The sequence below is a fragment of the Protomyctophum bolini genome (assembly GCF_963924005.1).
Source record: "Protomyctophum bolini genome assembly, chromosome: 10".
NCBI classification, from domain to species: Eukaryota; Metazoa; Chordata; class Actinopteri; order Myctophiformes; family Myctophidae; genus Protomyctophum; species Protomyctophum bolini.
In genome coordinates, this window is record NC_137871.1 from 8647786 (window position 1) to 8665355 (window position 17570).

Consider the following 17570-nt stretch of genomic DNA (forward strand, 5'->3'; position numbering starts at 1 on the left):
GAAAAGCTATCAATGTAATTCAAAGTAATACAAATATTGGCTTATGCACAACATACCACCCCCCCCCCCCCCCCAATTGAAAATCATAGAAAAACCCTTTTCAAATATTGTATCAAATGGGGCAATTTAAACTTCAAAAGAAAACCGTAACTAGTACTACTTTTATCAAAATTAAGAAAATAATAATGAAGACAGCTGTAAGTACATAGAGGGGAGACTTCAGCCATACATTCAGCTCTGCAGAGATGTCAAAGGAGCACTTTCAACCATATCTTCCTATAATTGGACACCCTCACTAATGTTCATTATAAGATTGTACCATTTCTGTCTACTTGCTTTGTGTCTGAGGTAGGCTGGACAGTTCAGAATCCTTACCCTAATCTATGACTATCACTTTCCTCCTATGGCATCAGTGGTTATTTCAAACATTATTGATGCAAGTACAATTTCAGTGTGCTAACCTTCCAGGAAGAGTTAGGCCCTATAGTTTCCAATAGATTGTATCCCCAACATCATTGAAGTAGGGTTTCAGAACTGTCCACAGCCCACATCTGAAACAAATAACCAATAGACCGAAATGGTGCCATCTTATGAGCATTGAGGACCAATTATCTGAAGAGACAGTTGAAAATGGTTGAAGTCCTCCTTTAATTTATCCTGTTTTACGCTGAGAACAGCTGATCTACAATGTCACAATGCATGCAGCATCACATCCATTGTGATTTCACAAGATATGAAAAATCAAATGTCCCATTTGGTTCATTTTACACATACAATTATCATTCCACCTGAATCTATATTTTTTTTAACCACTTTAAAGCCGCTGCTTTAAAAAATAGCAGATCAGCAGATATTCTATGAATAAAGAAAATAGGGCTTAAGTGGTTCATTGACATGGGTTTTGGGATGTTTAAAAAAAAAGAGAGAATGGGACATGGGGTGGGGTTATAGACTGTGTATACTACTAATATACTGGCTTAATACCATTGCAACATCTGTGTGGTATACAGGTCATTTAAAGGCCCTGAAATCTACATAGAAATGCACCTGTCGCATCATGGCATAGGCTACACAAGATATGCCATAAATGACATCTAGCACCAGTCAAGTGTGTTTTAAATTATACACGGTTAAATGCTGACATCCACATGGCTACAGTGAAATGGGTTAACAGAGGCTTAACAGCAGGGATGCATTCCTGGAGGAAATGTTCTGATAAAAAAAGAAAATACATCAAACCAACTTCTCCAGTTATGAACAAGTAATGAAATACAAACTTAGGCTAACACAAAACAAAGTCTAAGTAAAAAGGGGAAAAACAAAGATCAAAGTCCATGTGATGCTACCAAGTGTGTTCAATATTGGCAGTCGAAATTACCTACGGGTAGTTCTGATATACAGTATAGAGTTCAATTAACTAAGTGTAAAATATATCCTCTGGAATAAAGAATACAAAAGGGCTGTAATTCCGATCATTTGATTCCTCTTGTACAGAGTTGATAATTTGCCCTGAGAGCTAATTGTTGCATGATCATATACATTTTTTGAGATGAGGATTCAACTTTAATGACAATGGGCATTGCCATTATGTTATTAGTCTCACCACACTTTCAAGCACATATCTTTTCAATTTCAGATTCACAATCGACGACCAGAAGCTATAAGTGACAAATTGTTGGGAAGTGAAGCTGACGTGGTCGCCTCATACGCCATTGTCTTTTAGCGGCAGGTTTTGTGACAATAGGCAGATGTCGCAAGCGTATCTACACTTAAATACAAAGCGCCCTAAACCTAACTGCCATGCAATCTGTAGTGTTCCTTTGGTTATATAAAAAAAATCTACATGCATCACATCCTTTACAAAAATAAAAGTATAGAAAATTACCGTTAAAAATTATCTGAAATTGTTTTCTCCAATGTAAAAAAAGAAAAAAAAACATTTTGCTTCTTGATTAGTAATATACTCATATGTATTATTTCATTTATTACCTCCATCTAAACTGTATATTAAAACTATAGTCAAATATATTCTTTTTTAAACTCGCACATTGTAATAATTTCTTGAAAAGGTCTGTTAGTATTTGTATAACAAAGTGTAATGTGTGAGTTTAATCTCACATGAAGCCCCAGTGTCCCTGATTCAAAGGGATATACGACAATATTACCAGGAAAACATTACATAGCAAAACCCTTCAAGAAGTGATCTCTAAAATGTCCTTCAAAGATTTCATTTAGTTCTCCCGATAACATCTGCATAGCGCGTTTATGTAAAATGTGTACATAACGTTATTTAAATTATCTGCTGAAATGATACAACCTAACATGGAGGCCTGTGGTCTCCTAATTTCGGTGACCATGTGTATCACATGACAGGAAAAGCTAAGTGCTTTGAAAATGTACAGGCTCCGCAGGAGGGGGACAAAAGAAATATGAATCAGGTAGTCCATTCAGCAGAGGAGACATTCTGCTGTCTAAGACAATATAACACTTGACCAACTTGAATGCCCCCTTGTATGAATTCACAAATCACATTTCTTCATTTTGTTAGTTTTAACTGCACACCAGGGATTAAAATCTCCCTCCAAGTGATATTCTTTCTAGCTATCATGTAAGAACACTGGGTTGAAGTCACCAATGCCAAACTGCAAATACATAACCTCTTACTGTTAACTCACCAAATTTCATTGAAAACAACAATCAGCTTTTTTCTCATCTCTCTCTCTTAAATGAGAAAGAAGCAGAAGCATACATTATCGTACCACCATGTGACCATTTAGCAGTACACATGGTCAAACTGTGTAGCCAGTCTCATTGTGCATCTGAATCCCCAGTTTCATCCATGAAATCTTCCAACCGGCGCCACAGGGCCACAAGCGGACACCTCAGATTTGACAGATTTGACTCCTACATTCCTACTGAGGAAAGCACAGTAGAGCGGAGCGTTGCATTCTCGACGTGGATGTCCACACAGCATACTGAAGGTCTGGCATTTCATGCTAGCAAAGAGTTCACGAAGCTACAGTTCTATGGAAAACTGGCCATTTCACCAAAAACTCACACACTGTTCTTCCGACCCGCACCAAGTCATCAATACCAAGCCATGGAGGTTATGGGTACCACATCCACCCTAAAGCTATTTTAGGTGTCGTATAAATGGGATTTAAATTCTGAGCAGGTGGGAGCTGTTAGTTGTGATTTGTCTTTTCACTCTGAAACCTTTTGTGTCACACATCTCTCAAAAATATCGGTTAGGATTGAAGAAGGAAAAAAAAAAGAAGCCTAGCAGCCAAACTACATTAAGTGTTAAAATGGGAGGAAAAAGTTTTGCATAGTAACCAAAACCCTCTTCCTGTCCTCGGCACATCTTGACACATGAGGTCCGGTTTTGTCTTTGAGTCCTAAACAGAGTGTTATATTCTTTGTTGTATATTTTCATGAGGTTAGCTTGATCGGGGGATCACCACCTGCAAGACAACATGATAAAGCATTGTTATAATTCATAGTAATTAATAGCTGGAGGTTCACGGTCAACATGGTGTATTTGGAAATGTTTTAACCAATTTTGAACTAGGAGGTAGCTTAGGGTGTGTCACACTGTCTGCCTGTTATGAAGAAATGGTGCTGTCTAAAGCTTACTTCAGCTAATGTTATATTTGCATTTCTCAAAGAAGTTAAAACTATTCTGAACTTTTTAAAACTTTTGTAATATATATATTTTTAAGCTCCAGTCCAGACCAGTGCCTTTTAATGGTGGCCTTTAAGTAATTTCTCATACATTTTAATGTAAAAGGCAGTCCTTATTTAGTTTACATTTTTAAAGAGGATTGCGAAGAAAATTGATTTGCACAGCTGAAATTTTGAGCAGTTGAGGCGAATAACAGTCTAAGTCCATAATTAATTCTGACCCCTCCCCGAAAAGGCCTATCTGTTTTGACCCCATATTTATACATTATGGAAAAATTAGTGTGGACTTATTACCGTTACTCGTCTCAACTGCTGTTATTTTACTAATCACTGCATAGATATTAGTCTTGAACTTCGGTATGGAAGATGTATTTCCATTAGGCAAGTGGGTAGAACAAGTCTCCATATTATGAGTCCAGGGTGCTATGTTCACTGCTCGGAACTTGTGCTGGGCAGTGTTGTTTGATATAGTGCTCTGTCCATTTTGAAGATTATCAACTTTCCGGGTTAACAGCGTGTGATTCTTTTCTGGTTCATTACCTGGCTAGCATTGTGTGGTTCATTGAGAATTTACATGGCTAGCATTGTGTGGTCCATTGTGAATTTACCTGGCTAGCGTTCATTGAGAATTTAGCTGGGAACCCAGTTGTGGGTGGAGCTCTGCGTGGTGGCTGGCCCCGCGTACCCCTGACCTCCAGGAAGTATGGGGTCAAAGTTGAAATCAATGCCATCTCCATCCATGAGGTCACTGTTGATGATGTAGTCCACGTCACAATCCAAGTTCTCTGTGAACATCTCTATGTCCAAGTCTGTGGGCAGTCGGTCCTGACTGGGCAGGAAGCAGGCTGGCGTTCCAAACTGGCCCATGCCTTGCAGATTCCCACTGATGGCCCCTCCATGATGGGGACCCATAACTGGCAACTGGGCATGCTGGGCTTTGAGAGCGGAGAGTTGGGAGGGGTCCTGGGCCATACCGGGTAGGATCATCCCCAGCCCCATCTGAGAAGGGTGCTGGTGGGGGTGTTGATGGTGGTGTAGATGGTGTTGTTGGGACTGCAGCTGAGACTGGAGCACCAGGGGTGCCACTGTGTTGGGCTCCAGTCCTTTACCCAACAGCAGCTGATTGGGTTTGGACCTTCCACCCACCATGGCACCGCCAAGTCCCATCATAAGAGGGTCCACCTGGGTCATCAAGACATCAGTGGGTGGAGGAGAGTCTGAGGTCAGCAGAGCCTCCAGGCTGGAGGGAACATGGCCGCCATAGTGGCCACTCCCACGAGAGCCAGGGCTAGGCAGGGGGTTGAACAGGGAGTTGCCAAAGTTTAATGGCTTGGAGCTATTGGCTCCACATGGCGAGGTGGACAATTGTCCCCCGGTCTGTGTGGAGGTCTGCGGGAGGTTGGATGGTTGCAGTGGACGGAAAGTGGGGAAACTAGAGCCTCGAGGCAGCAGGGTGGAGGCAGAGGGCAATGGAGTAGGTGGGGCTGGGGGAGCAGTGCTGGGGCTAGCCCCACCCTGCATCAGCGTCAGGTTATCAATCAGGTCGAGTTCCTCCATGAGGGTCTCTGCGAAGGTGGGAGGCAGGTTGCCGGCGGAGTAGCTCCCCAGCAGGCCTTCCTCGGGCAGATCGTCCTCCTCTTCCTGCCCGGGACCGATGGGCGACAGGCGGCCGCTCAGCGTGCTAGCGTTGGAGCCGGTGCGTGACCGGAAGCTAGTCCACATGTCGGGGTCATCGAGGCTGCCACGAGACGAAGGACTACTGCTGTTGACTCCCCATTTGGGGAATTGCTGGGAGGAGTTGGGGCTGTCCGCTCCACCTGAGCCGGTACCACCGTCCCCCTGCTGCGATCCACTGGCCCCTGCCAGGCCTGCGGCTACAGCCTGTTTTTTGGTCTGTTTGGCTCTCATGCGGCTCTTCAGGAGCTTGCTGCTGTTGTCCATGGAGGCTGCGCGGCGACGGGGGGCCTTCCCCGTCTTTCCCCCTTCAGGGTTCAGCATCCACCAGGAGCTCTTCCCTGTTGACTCATTATGAACCCTCAAGAACTTATTGTGGAGTGATAAATTGTGGCGGATTGAATTCTGAGAAGGAGAAAGAAAGAGAAGGGGGGGGGGGTCATTACAAAGGAAGCCATGCATGCATGTGCAGCTAAATGTATACTAATCAGTTTTGTTATTTTACTTAGCAGCTTGTTTATTTTACAAATGAATTAACAATTCAAAACCTGAAACTCAAAGAATGCTGCAGCCGTTATACAAAGTATTATGTCTATATACTGTGCTTAGTGTGCTGGTCTGGTGTTGTGCTTTTGTTTTTAAGATTTGTTTTGGGGCTTTTCTGCCTTTATTTGGATAGTAGTAGTGGAGAGTGACAGGAAACAGGTAGTGACATGACACGCAGCAATGGTTGCCGGGCTCGGGAATCGAACCTGCGACACACTGTCAGGCTGCTTTATAGCCTATTATATGGTTGAGTCTTAGCCGCTATCGCTACTAGGCCATCGGCGCCCGGTGTTGTGCTTTTGACACTTGCTTTGGTAATGTACATTTATGATTTCTCATGCTTAAAAAGCTCCTTTGAATTGAAATAAATATGTTTGATGACATACATTTTCCATTTTTCTGTCTTGAGACTACTACAGTCTGGAAAAAAGGATTTTGTCAAGACCTCAATCAGTAAAACTTTATTATTTATTGATTCATTATTTTATATTACCTTCCACCCTGCCGAGCTGTTGCTGTCCCCTTTGTCTTTGAAGTAAGGCACAGTTTTCACCATCCAGTCGTATATCTGTGCCAGGGTGAGCCGCTTCTCGGGGGAGCCATCAATGGCCTGGCTGATGAGGTCAGCGTACGACTGATTGCCCCAAGCGTTGCGTCTGGAAGAGCCCTTCCGAGGCGCTGCGGCTCCGGCAACGCCTCCTCCCTCGGACACAGTAACTTTCTCAGGCTCAGACGTGATTGGCTGGATATCCTGCTTGTCTTCGTCGGCAGGTGGGGTCCCAGCTGCAGACTCTGGGCCCTCCGGTTTGACAGCTGAGATGTCAGGTCTCGGCAGTGGCCACGTGCATGACCTGGGTCGGCTCTGAGGCTCAAAATCTGGGTCTATTGGGGGCATCGATGAGTCCGCCATAGTGAAAGGTTTGTTGGGTCACTATAACCCACTGAGATGGCGTAGTTGTGCTACCAACGCACCCCAAGTCCACAACACTGACCAGAGAGGTATTGATCAAAACATTAAAAGCTGAACAAATAAATAAGTTTGATTCTAGTCAATGTAGTATAAAAAGAAAATATTGAGAGTTTATATTTTCTGACACAATATGTTTTCTCCACTAGGGGGTGAATAATAGGTCTAGAAAAAGACAATAATCTGAATACACCAACAGCTTCAGTTAATCCTGAGATTGGAGATTAGGGGAACCTAAATAATCTCCTTAATAGTAACTATCATAAACCTTCCGATTTAGATAAAGGAGGGCGTGGAAGGGAATTCCTTTGTTTGAATAATAACAAAAGGAACGTGGTGGGAATTAATCGTAATACACTTGGGTATAAAATATATATATATATATATATATAGTAATAAGAAATGACAGAAATGTACTGTAAAATTACATAAATTTTAACTAATGGCATGCGCTTCAATTATTTAACAAATCTGTTGACTGGGGTAGTCGAAAATAGTCTATTTTAAATCAGTTAAAAATCTATTCTTTGTACCATTCTCGTCAAATATATTAGCTCGTGCCACTTTGTCATTTACAAGCGTACGTGCTTTTTTATTTTTTGTCTAAACCTGTGAGGGCAAATAAGGATTAAATCCAGCCGCCACAGTGGGTCACTGTTACAAAAGAGCTTCTTAACGGAGCCGCTCAGTCTCCACTTGTAAACAACGTGATGTCTGTTTAGTTCCTCCACATGGTGCAGAAACTACAGTAAACCTCTGCTTTAAATCATACCAATCTGACAATCAACCTAAAACAAACACCCAAAACCAATCAGACACTTGATTATCTGAGCAAATTTTAGCAAATTTTTAACACCGGGAGAAAAATATATATAAAACTGTCCGTGTTTTCGCCTAATTGTACACGAAATTACTTTGTGAGCGTAAAAGTCTCAGTCAAACACAAACCAATGAGGACTTATTAGCCAACTGTCTGGTGGCTCTTAATACACGCAATAAAAGTTAAACAAACGAATCTATAAGGAGCCTTCTGGTTGTTAAGTTAACGTTAAATAATAACCATAATAAATAATAATAAAGACAATAAGGGGATAAAGACAAATGTCAAGCTACGTGTGTGTGTGGGGATGGAAAAAAACAAAACCAAAGTAAAAGCGGGTTGTTTTTTGTGTCGTTCAGGTCTGGACGTTCAGCCACATTGTGGGCAGGCGCGTGTCACCGAGGAGGACTGCCATGTTTCTCTCTCTCCTCTGTTCAACACGATGCTGCTCGGGACGGACGGACGGACACGAGAAAGCCCTCAACCTGACCGGGGAGGTCGGGCGGGCCAGGCCCCGGTCTCACCGTCACGCACAGGGCGTTCGAGACGAACTTCTCAAAGTTTAAACCGTCCAGACTCCAGAGAGCGTCTCCGTCCGTCGGCACCCGATGCAACAACTCACCACCGCCGCCACGATAGTAGCCGCCTAGCTAGCAGCTCCCCACGGCTACTTCACAGTTTGAAATCCTCGGGAAGAAAAAAAAAAAGTCCACAAAAGCAGAACTCCGCTCGGGTACTTTGTGATTCCGTTTCAGTTTACCGGAGAGTTTTGTTCGACTTCTGTCCGTTAAACACGTCCGAATATCCACTTGTGTTGTATCTTTTTTTGTTTTGTTTTTGTTTGGGTTTTTTTCCCCTCCGTGAGTGTGTGTATGTGTGTGTTTTGACTCGAGGCGAAGACTCCCTTCTGACGTCTGTTTACCACTGTCAGACGACGCATTCTGCGCATGCGCGCATAGGGGGTATGCCGGGAATTGGAGTCAGTCATGTGACAGCAGTTGGGACGTAAACAAGGAGGGAACCAACCCCAGTTTACCTGAGCGATAAGACGTTATGTAACGTGTACACCTGTTAATATACAAAGCTAATAATGACCAATGACCCATATGGCTAGCCGAATGCGAACGGTGGGAAAAAAGGCAATACAAAAATAGGCTGACGTTGCCTTCAAATCTAGGAAAAAAGTACTCACATTTTTTACTTAGAGTAAAAGTATAAATACTGCAATATAGAAATACTTTGTTGCAAGTAGAAGTCTGGAATCCAAAATGTAGGCCTACTTAACTTGAGTAAAAGTACAAAAGTATTGGTATTAAACCAAAGTAAAAGTACTCATTATGTAGACCGTCTCATTTCAAAATGTAAAATGTATAATATTTTTTTGAAATAGCAGATCTACATTGTGAGCTTGTAGATCTGCTATTTTCAAATGGCCGAAATGTGTATAGGGCTGAAGTGGTTAAGTTTTGTTATAGACCTAATCAAAATCTACAAAGTAACTAGTAACTAAAGTTGTCAAATAATTGTAGTGGAGTAAAAGACAAGTTAAGTACAACATTTGTAGAGTAGAAGTAAAAGTAGCCTACTGAAAATTGTACTTAATAGGCCTACTACAGTACTCAAATAAAAGTAGGCCTTAGTTACTTTCCACCACTGCCTATGTGTTGCGCTGATCAGAGCAATGGTCACGAGTTATGTAGAAGTGTAAAACTCTGCTGTAACTCTAGCCTACTGTATGTATAGGGCCCCATATCAGCGCAGGCACACCCGAGCTTCTATGGGCGGCGAAAAGCCACTCATGGCCGGCGTCTCTTCCTGGTTTTTAGACAGCTGGTGGACGCCGGCTACGAGCGGCTTTTGTCCACGCATGGAATCCTAGGTGTGCTTAATACCCTATCAGTGTAAGCACACCTACGAATCCATTCCAAGCATTCGTTTTACACAAAAAACACTCCTTGGGCTAAAAACGGCATCACAAATGTGATGAGGTCATCACATTTGGGAAAGTTGCTATGGCCGAATTTAGCCCAAGGAGTGTTTTTCTTGCAAAACGAATGCTTTTTTGCACGTGAAATCACCCTTATCTCTCCCTAAGCTCATCCGCTATGGGTGTAAGCACACCAGGATTCTATGTGTGGCCAAAAGCCGCTGTCTGCCGGCATCTCTTCTCCACCCACGTGGCTGAATGCCGCGACGGCCAGATTCCCGGAAATGCTTGCACCATGGAGCAACATTGCGTCGCCCGTACGACGCCATGTTGTCTTCGCGTCTCGTCCTTTTTAGACAGTCCTTGCTAAGAACCAGGAAGAGACGGCGGCAGATCACCGGTGTAGGGTCCACTGGGCCACGCGGGCCGTGGCCCAGTCAGTTTAGAGCACATGGAATCTCACGTGTGCCTGCGCTGAATGAGATGTTCCTTACAAGTTTAAAATAATAGTTCCACCAGGGAAATGTGGCCCCTGGGCCTTGGTGTGACTATTCCCATGGTATGTAAATATAGGAAAAATACAAAAAAAATTACACTTGTGAAGTGTCTCTTATAAGTTATCATCTTATACATCATCACATTCCGTGCTCAGCCAATCAAATCATCACATTTCATGGCACAGGAAAGAAAAGAAAAATGTGCCATACAAGCTAGGCCTCATACGTGCAGGCAGGGGGCCTTGGGGCTTCATGGGCCTGCCCTTTTGCCTCAGAGTGCCCCTTTCCCCCCCAAAAAATGGTAAGCTGTAACAATTAAGGATGATCTGTGGCCCTTATCAATATTATATATTTGAATGTTTACATTGTAATGTAGGCTATTGCTTATTTTACTGTCCAATGACATCCATTATTGAGGAACATCTTGCTCTATCTTGTGCCAATGTAGGCCTAGGCGGCTAGGCCTACTACATTTCTGCTGTGAAATGGCACCGTTGGCACGAGAGACGGACCCTACTTAAATTTTTTTATGAATTCTTTCTTTCTTTCTTTCGTTTTTGTTCAAAGTAGGCCTATGCCACGTTATGATGTGCGTTTAACAATTATTTTCACTCTCATGCCACCAAAATGTGGAACGCCCTACCATCAGTGATTAAGACTTGTGAATCCCTTGACTCCTTCAAAACCGCTCTCAAAGGGCACCTACGGACGGCTGCAATTCGAAACTGGCACCCGTAAAATCTGAATCCCCCCCTTTCCCTCACTGTATGTTTATTTTCCCTTTTTACCTCCATTATGATGCATTCCTGTTGTTCTTTGACTATATCGAAGTGTCTATTTGTACGTCTCTAAATGTTTTGATGAATTGAACATGGTGGACCCTGTTGTAAACAAGTGTAATGCTTAATTGGGTCGCCCACTCACAGTTAACAGTCTTTGTATTGAGTTTGTGCTTGAAATGTACTGTAATTCTGCAAACTGTTAATAAATATTTCAATCAATCAATAAAAGAAAACAGCTTAATAATATTGAAGTTATATTTTAATTATGTATTCTGAAGTTTCTTGGCCCATAGTAGTTTTTCCAATAGTTTTGCATAATGGTATGCAACCAATAGCCTATATGTCTATTGAACAAAATAATTAAATACATTTGACTATGCACCACAAAATGTGCGAATGAGAATAATAGTTATTTGACAAATTATACCTAGCTACTGCACAGATAGCGTATACCTACACAATACATAATCATAAGGCACATGCATTGGCGTAGAACACTGAATTCAGAACAGAAAGGAATTCATCGCATTCTGTTCAATTCGCACCGCCTTTGCTGAATTTCCATTGGCTGCAAAGCAGGAACTCTTTCTCACAGAGAACGGCAGCTGACTTGAGACCTATGCTTGAGACCAGAAAGAAAACATCATGTCTGATCCTACGTTTGTAGATACTCGACGATTAAACTCCAAACCCCAGGATCTCACAGACGCATATGGAGCTCCGAGCAATTTTCTTGAAATTGATGTTTCTAATCCACAGACTGTGGGCGTGGGTCGTACCAGATACACCACGTATGACGTGAGAATGCGGGTGAGTTCTGTTGTCCAGTCCGCTTGTCGGTACAAGTTATTGCGGTTATCTAAAGTTGAGGGGTATTTCAAGGACAAGATCCTTCTGTTAAGTAATACCGGAATTATATTTAGATTCTCGACGGTTTATTTGTTAATGTCAGGTAAATTGACTTTTTCCACTGAAACATTAAGCCTACTTTGAAACAAGAACGGATTAAGAACGTGCAGCAAATGTCTGCCCCAACTTGTCTGAGAATTGAAATGTCTCATGTTTGGATTCTAGCCATGGGGATAGAGCCGTATATATGTTTACTGTATGTTTTGGCTCCAAGGCGTGTGAATCCCAATGACCCAGTTTAGCTATAATCAAGCTGGCAGTAGTCTATTCTAGAGAATGATCTTCAGGATAAGGCAAGGCATCCTGTCCTGTTTACAGGGGAATGGATCAGTACACATTTGCATTGTAAACTGTTATGTTTCACTGTATTCACATTGATCAACTATGCATCCAAGTGTTTCCGAGTTTGGTTTTTTACTAGAAGTTAAAGATGGAGTGCCGTGATTTTTGTACGTTTTCTGTTTGTATAATAAGCCTATGGAGTTAACATTATTCTAATAGACCCCCAGGTGTGGTTATAAATATAATATTCAAATATGTCTACCCAGCTGTGTAGTTTTGGTTTCTTCCTGAAATCTGAAAGCCTTTGAGTCAAAATGCCCAATTGAAACACACCACTTTTTGTGACATCATAGATTCATAATGATAACCCCTCCCCCATTATCATACAGCAACAGCTGTGGGCGAGGCTTAAGTTCAGATGTGTGGTGCTTAGGTGAAAACCAGGTATACTTAATGAGGTGGTGGGTGTGGCCACATAAAAACATAATTGTAACACTTTCTGTACACGTTTTTGTATAATCATAATAGCCTACCTGATGATCATGTTTTACGGGGGGTCACGGCACTCCATCTTTAAGATTAATTTGCAGATTGGCTTGAACAATGTTTTTTCTGTTCGAGAGAGAGATACATGCCATGTTTCTATAAAGGGAACCAAATTTGCCTAGACATTCACCAGGGAGATTTGCTTGTGCTACTAGTTAACTGCAGTAGCACAAGCCATGAATGTCTAGGCAAATTTGGCAGTGTAGTTTTGGTATTTTGGTAAGACAGTGGTCTTGGTATGCACTAACATGCGTTTCCCTTTCCATGTTTTAGACAAACCTACCCGTTTTCAAACTGAAAGAGTCCACTGTGCACAGAAGGTACAGTGACTTTGAGTGGCTGAAGAATGAGCTGGAAAGAGATAGCAAGGTATGACATTATGCAGTAGCTTATACAAATAGTAATACAGTTTTATTGATTAGTCATCATCAAAATGTATTTCACCTTCAGCAACCATTGTATGACCCTAACATAAATTATTTCCAAACAAAAGTATAAAAGAAAAAAACAGATTTAGTAATACATTAAAAGCACAGGATATAATTATATAAAAATGATAATTGTATTAGAAATGTAAAAATAAAACATCATGCAATAAGCGATACATTGATAGATGATAGATTTATAAAATATTTCATAGTCACAAATTGGTTAAAACATATTTTACATGTAATTGTTTGATAGATACTGTTGCAGAGAAAATGTCTTAAATGTAACTGTTACATTGTTTTCTACAGATTGTGGTCCCATCCCTCCCTGGTAAAGCTCTGTCGAGACAGCTACCTTTCCGTGGAGATGAAGGGATATTTGAAGAGGCCTTCATTGAAGAGCGAAGGGCAGGTCTTGAGCAGTTTATCAACAGGTGCACACCGTTTATTTTCATTATTATAGATTTTGTCTTTATTTTAAATACTGATTTTCATTTACAATGCTGCGGTTAAGTATATATACTGTACAGTATTAGGAAAATCTGAGAGCATGTATTCCTCAGAAGGCTTGTGAACTTATGAGGATCATTTATGTACTTCCTGATACCTACAGACATACACCCTGATAAGTCAACCACTCTTCTTCCTGTATTTAAAATAGGGGACTAAATAAACCTCTGCATTGTCATGTTCTTTACCAGAATTGCAGGTCATCCCCTGGCTCAGAATGAACGTTGCCTACACATGTTCCTCTTGGAGGAGAACGTGGACCGGAACTACATCCCAGGGAAACAAAGTCAGTAGGAGGAACAAGGGTGGTGGTTGAATGGTGTAGGAGTTGCCGTTCTCATTTCCTTGGCTATATTGTAACTCCAGCTCATAAAGCTCAGGATTCACGAACACCCTTATTGTCAAGTAGGAGGTTCAGAGATGAGATGGGATTTCCTTTGGTACTTGGCACGCAGTAAAATCCTTAATGTTAAGTTAACTCAGAGGTTTTACAAATGGAATGTTTCCATGATTTCCCCATTGTTCTGAGGTGAGGAGATCAACAACCCCATGTCTTCTGTATTTCTCTGCAAAATGCTGACATGGCAACAAAATGCAAAAAGTGATGTGAAACTACGCATATTTCTTTATACATAATCTTTGCTATGGTGGTTGATGTATATTGTTGTTAGTCTCCATCTAACACACAGAAATATATATACAGTTTTGGACATGGACACTGACTGGACACACAACGCACCTAGCAGATATGAAAACAAGGATAAGAACAGAATGAACGGGAACAGAACATGCATCTCGTATCATTGTGCACAGACGTCAGTCTCTCTGATAAATTAGTTGATGACCATTATCTCATGGATATCAATATGCTTATGTAGATGACTGTTTCACCACTGTGTCAAGCAGATAAAGTCATAATTCATGACATATTTTCAGACACATTTTGTGGTGATACCAAAATCCTTATTGCTCAGAAGTTTGGCCAACACCCCCCCTGGCCCCTGTAGTATCTGAAGACCCCCTAGGCTAGGAATCTCGGACCACCCCCCCGTTGAAGAACCCATAGGCTATTTTTCTTTGCCACTTGATTTATTCATATTGATTTCCTCACGTCAGAACAATGGTATTTAGGTTGAAAATCAGCAACGTTTTTCTTTAACTTAACTCTGAGGCTTTTTACTGTGTACCATCAATCCATCCCTTAACACAGGACTGTCCACAGCATATATGGATACACAGGACTTGAATATGCTGCATGCTGTAGTGTAGTGCAACGGTATATTGCAAAACCTGATTTGCAGAACATACGTTACAGCACTGGTTCTCAACCATTGTTCATGTCAAGGACCCCCAAATTGATGTATTTGGCACTGGACCACTATTTGACAAATATTATGCCAGGGATGCGTTGTGAGCTTGTAGATTGTCTATTTTTGAATAGCTAAAAAATAAAAATGGGGAACAATTGTTTAAACTGTTCCTCATTTTGCTGGGGACCCTCTGGAATCCGTCCCAAGGACACTGGGGGTCCCAGAATCCCACTTTGGGAACCAGTGTGTTACAGAACACGTCAATGTCAAGGAGTTAGGACTACATGTTTAATGTTATAATTCCATTGTTCATCCCTGATAGGTAAAGTTCTAAACAGTCTGTCAGGTATTGATTTTCCATTTTGTTGTCACTTTGTGTCATAGGGTTTAGGTGGTTGGTAGGAAATGTAAGCATGTTTGTGACTCTTGAATTTGACTGTCCAAATTGTGTTACTTTCTATGACACATGTTTTGCATAACCTGTACTGTTTCTGTACTGTACACATTCCTTACATATATCTGTCAAACAGACAATGATGATGTGACTGACTAGACTAGAGCCATTATTTGACTTTTCTGACGACATCGGTATCGGCAATTATGCAGCTGATTAATGATTTTTAACCAGGGAAGCTCGGTATAGGCGAACATTTCAAAAGTAAATCTTTCAAAAATTGCAGATCTACAAGCTTGTTACTTGGATGGGCATTTTTTTTACATGTTTGAATTGGGCATAAGTGGTTAAATAAAAGAAAGTTCTGTTAATATGCTTGTAAGTTAAGTGTTTTCACTTTTTAACAAAATATTGGTCAAAACATCAGTAATTGTTGGTCTAGGTCTAGAACTTGGAACATGGGCATCCAAGCCAAAAATCTGCCATCAGTCGGGCTCTAAATGTCACCTATGCACAAGTAGATGCCTAAACAGTTATTCGGTAGCCAGAGGTATGTGTCGACCACACATGAAGTATAAATTAAACATTAGAGTGACATGCAAGGGTTCACATGTGTCTAGAGTGACATTCAAGGGGTGTGTCCAGACAGTGACATGCATGAACCCTAGCGTCCTTATTCTGGGGCAAACATTCGCCTACGCTAGCTGATGTACAAGCTCAGAACATGTGCAATATGTGAGCTTGTAGATTGGATAGTTTCACCAAAGATAATTGGTGTACAAGATAACAGCAGTATAGACCAGTGGTTCCCAAACCCATTTGTGGGTCACAGGCCAAGTTTTATGGCTCACGGCTAGAGTAAAAATCCCATTTTCCTTTCATACATAAAAAAAGAATCCATTTCAAAATAATAATAATAATTTTATACAACGAACAAATCTAAGAAATTCCATGAATAATACAAATAATTTACAAAATTGCCGGTCTACAAGTTTGCAACGGAGTGTGAAGCGACACGTGTGCTTGTAGATCTGCTATTTTTCACTAGTTTGGGTCCGGGGGCAAATGTCTAATCTGTCTTTTGGGTCTCGGCCTGAAAGGTTTGAACCACTGGTATAGACGTCTGGGGGACTGCAGTCAACTAAGTATAGTTTAAGCAGTTAATAGGTATTTAAAGACTAGTAATGGGTGTATTTCTATGTAACCCTATTTCATCTTATGACAACATTTATCTCTACCCACCTACAGCTGTCAGTTAGAACACAACTGCATGTCTGATCTCTGTGAGGATTATTAAACGTCCATTGTTTTTATACAGTAGAGTAGACCTTGCAGTATCATAATTAATTGCATTTCATCGCCAGATAACGTGCAGTGTAACTAGCAAACATTACCACTTATTTGGCTTTTTTTAACTTTGGTCAGACATTCAGAACAAATTTGTTTCTGAGAAAGAAATGTCAATAACAGTACAGAATGTTAAATAAAACGTCTGGGTTTCCGAGGCTATACAGAACACATGCTGTATTTCTAAACACACACACACACACACACACACACACACACACACGTAAGTATATACCGTATTACTTTTCCAATGCTAATGGAAATGGAGTGATCAGAAGATGTTGTCGCGAGAAATGTCTTCTTTTTGCTCAGATAGCACAGTAATAGAAGCTGGTAAGTAAGTGTAGAATAGCTTTTTACCAATGTACCAACATACCAACAGGCTTAACTGTTGACCTATAATTGAACCATCGATAATTGAACCATCAATAATTGTTTTATGTTCAAACATCTTGATCAGTGAGACAACTATTAGTACTAACATGAAAAGTTGGAACATGGCCAGTCTTTATTTTAATTTTTTACTTTTTTATGTTTGCTTATTACTTAGTTTAATAGTCTTACAAATGGCAGTCGGATGATAACATTTTCTATAATCTTACGGTTTGATATGATATTATTGGAGATGTTGATCATCAGCTTCATACTCGACCAAAGAGTTCAATCTTTTGTCTCGCTGACTTTGCTGTTGATCACCTCAGCTTTGTCATTTATTTACAGTAGGCCTACATCTTTTCGTTTTTATAATTTTCAAATGTATTGCTGCTTTTTTAATGATTTTTAATTGTATTCATTTCTTTTTTTTTCTTTTTACAGCTATACGCTATATATGATCACATATGCTACTCAGAATTTAACATTCTAAACATTTCATGCACATTTCATATAAAATGATTCATAAGTCATTGTACTTTATTAAAACACAAATCCAGTTATCTATGTCTACT

General features: G+C 40.9%; 2 protein-coding genes across 2 annotated transcripts; one reads left to right on the top strand and one right to left on the bottom strand.

The window, feature by feature from the left end:
- foxo4 (forkhead box O4) lies at window positions 1-8597 on the bottom strand. Its single transcript, XM_080774177.1, has 3 exons — window positions 6398-8597; window positions 4293-5763; window positions 1-3464 (listed from the first exon to the last, which is right to left on the bottom strand). The coding sequence occupies exons 1-2, from the start codon at window positions 6812-6814 to the stop codon at window positions 4315-4317; spliced, it is 1866 nt and encodes a 621-aa protein (XP_080630303.1). The 5' UTR covers window positions 6815-8597; the 3' UTR covers window positions 1-3464; window positions 4293-4314.
- A 2906-nt stretch (window positions 8598-11503) lies between these two features.
- LOC308322740 (sorting nexin-12-like) lies at window positions 11504-15647 on the top strand. Its single transcript, XM_080774146.1, has 4 exons — window positions 11504-11707; window positions 12908-13003; window positions 13372-13496; window positions 13764-15647. Exons 1-4 carry the CDS (start codon window positions 11543-11545, stop codon window positions 13864-13866), a joined length of 489 nt encoding a protein of 162 aa, XP_080630272.1. The 5' UTR covers window positions 11504-11542; the 3' UTR covers window positions 13867-15647.
- The last annotated feature ends 1923 nt before the right edge of the window (window positions 15648-17570 follow it).

Bases quoted from the DNA above. Each gene is read 5' to 3' on its own strand.
- LOC308322740 (XM_080774146.1), top strand. From the start codon at position 11,543: ATGTCTGATCCTACGTTTGTAGATACTCGACGATTAAACTCCAAACCC. The intron at 11,708-12,907 runs GTGAGTTCTGTT...TCCATGTTTTAG, and splicing joins CGTATGACGTGAGAATGCGG to ACAAACCTACCCGTTTTCAA. The intron at 13,004-13,371 runs GTATGACATTAT...TGTTTTCTACAG, and splicing joins AGCTGGAAAGAGATAGCAAG to ATTGTGGTCCCATCCCTCCC.
- foxo4 (XM_080774177.1), bottom strand. From the start codon at position 6,814: ATGGCGGACTCATCGATGCCCCCAATAGACCCAGATTTTGAGCCTCAG. The intron at 5,764-6,397 runs GTAATATAAAAT...TCTCCTTCTCAG, and splicing joins ACAGCTCGGCAGGGTGGAAG to AATTCAATCCGCCACAATTT.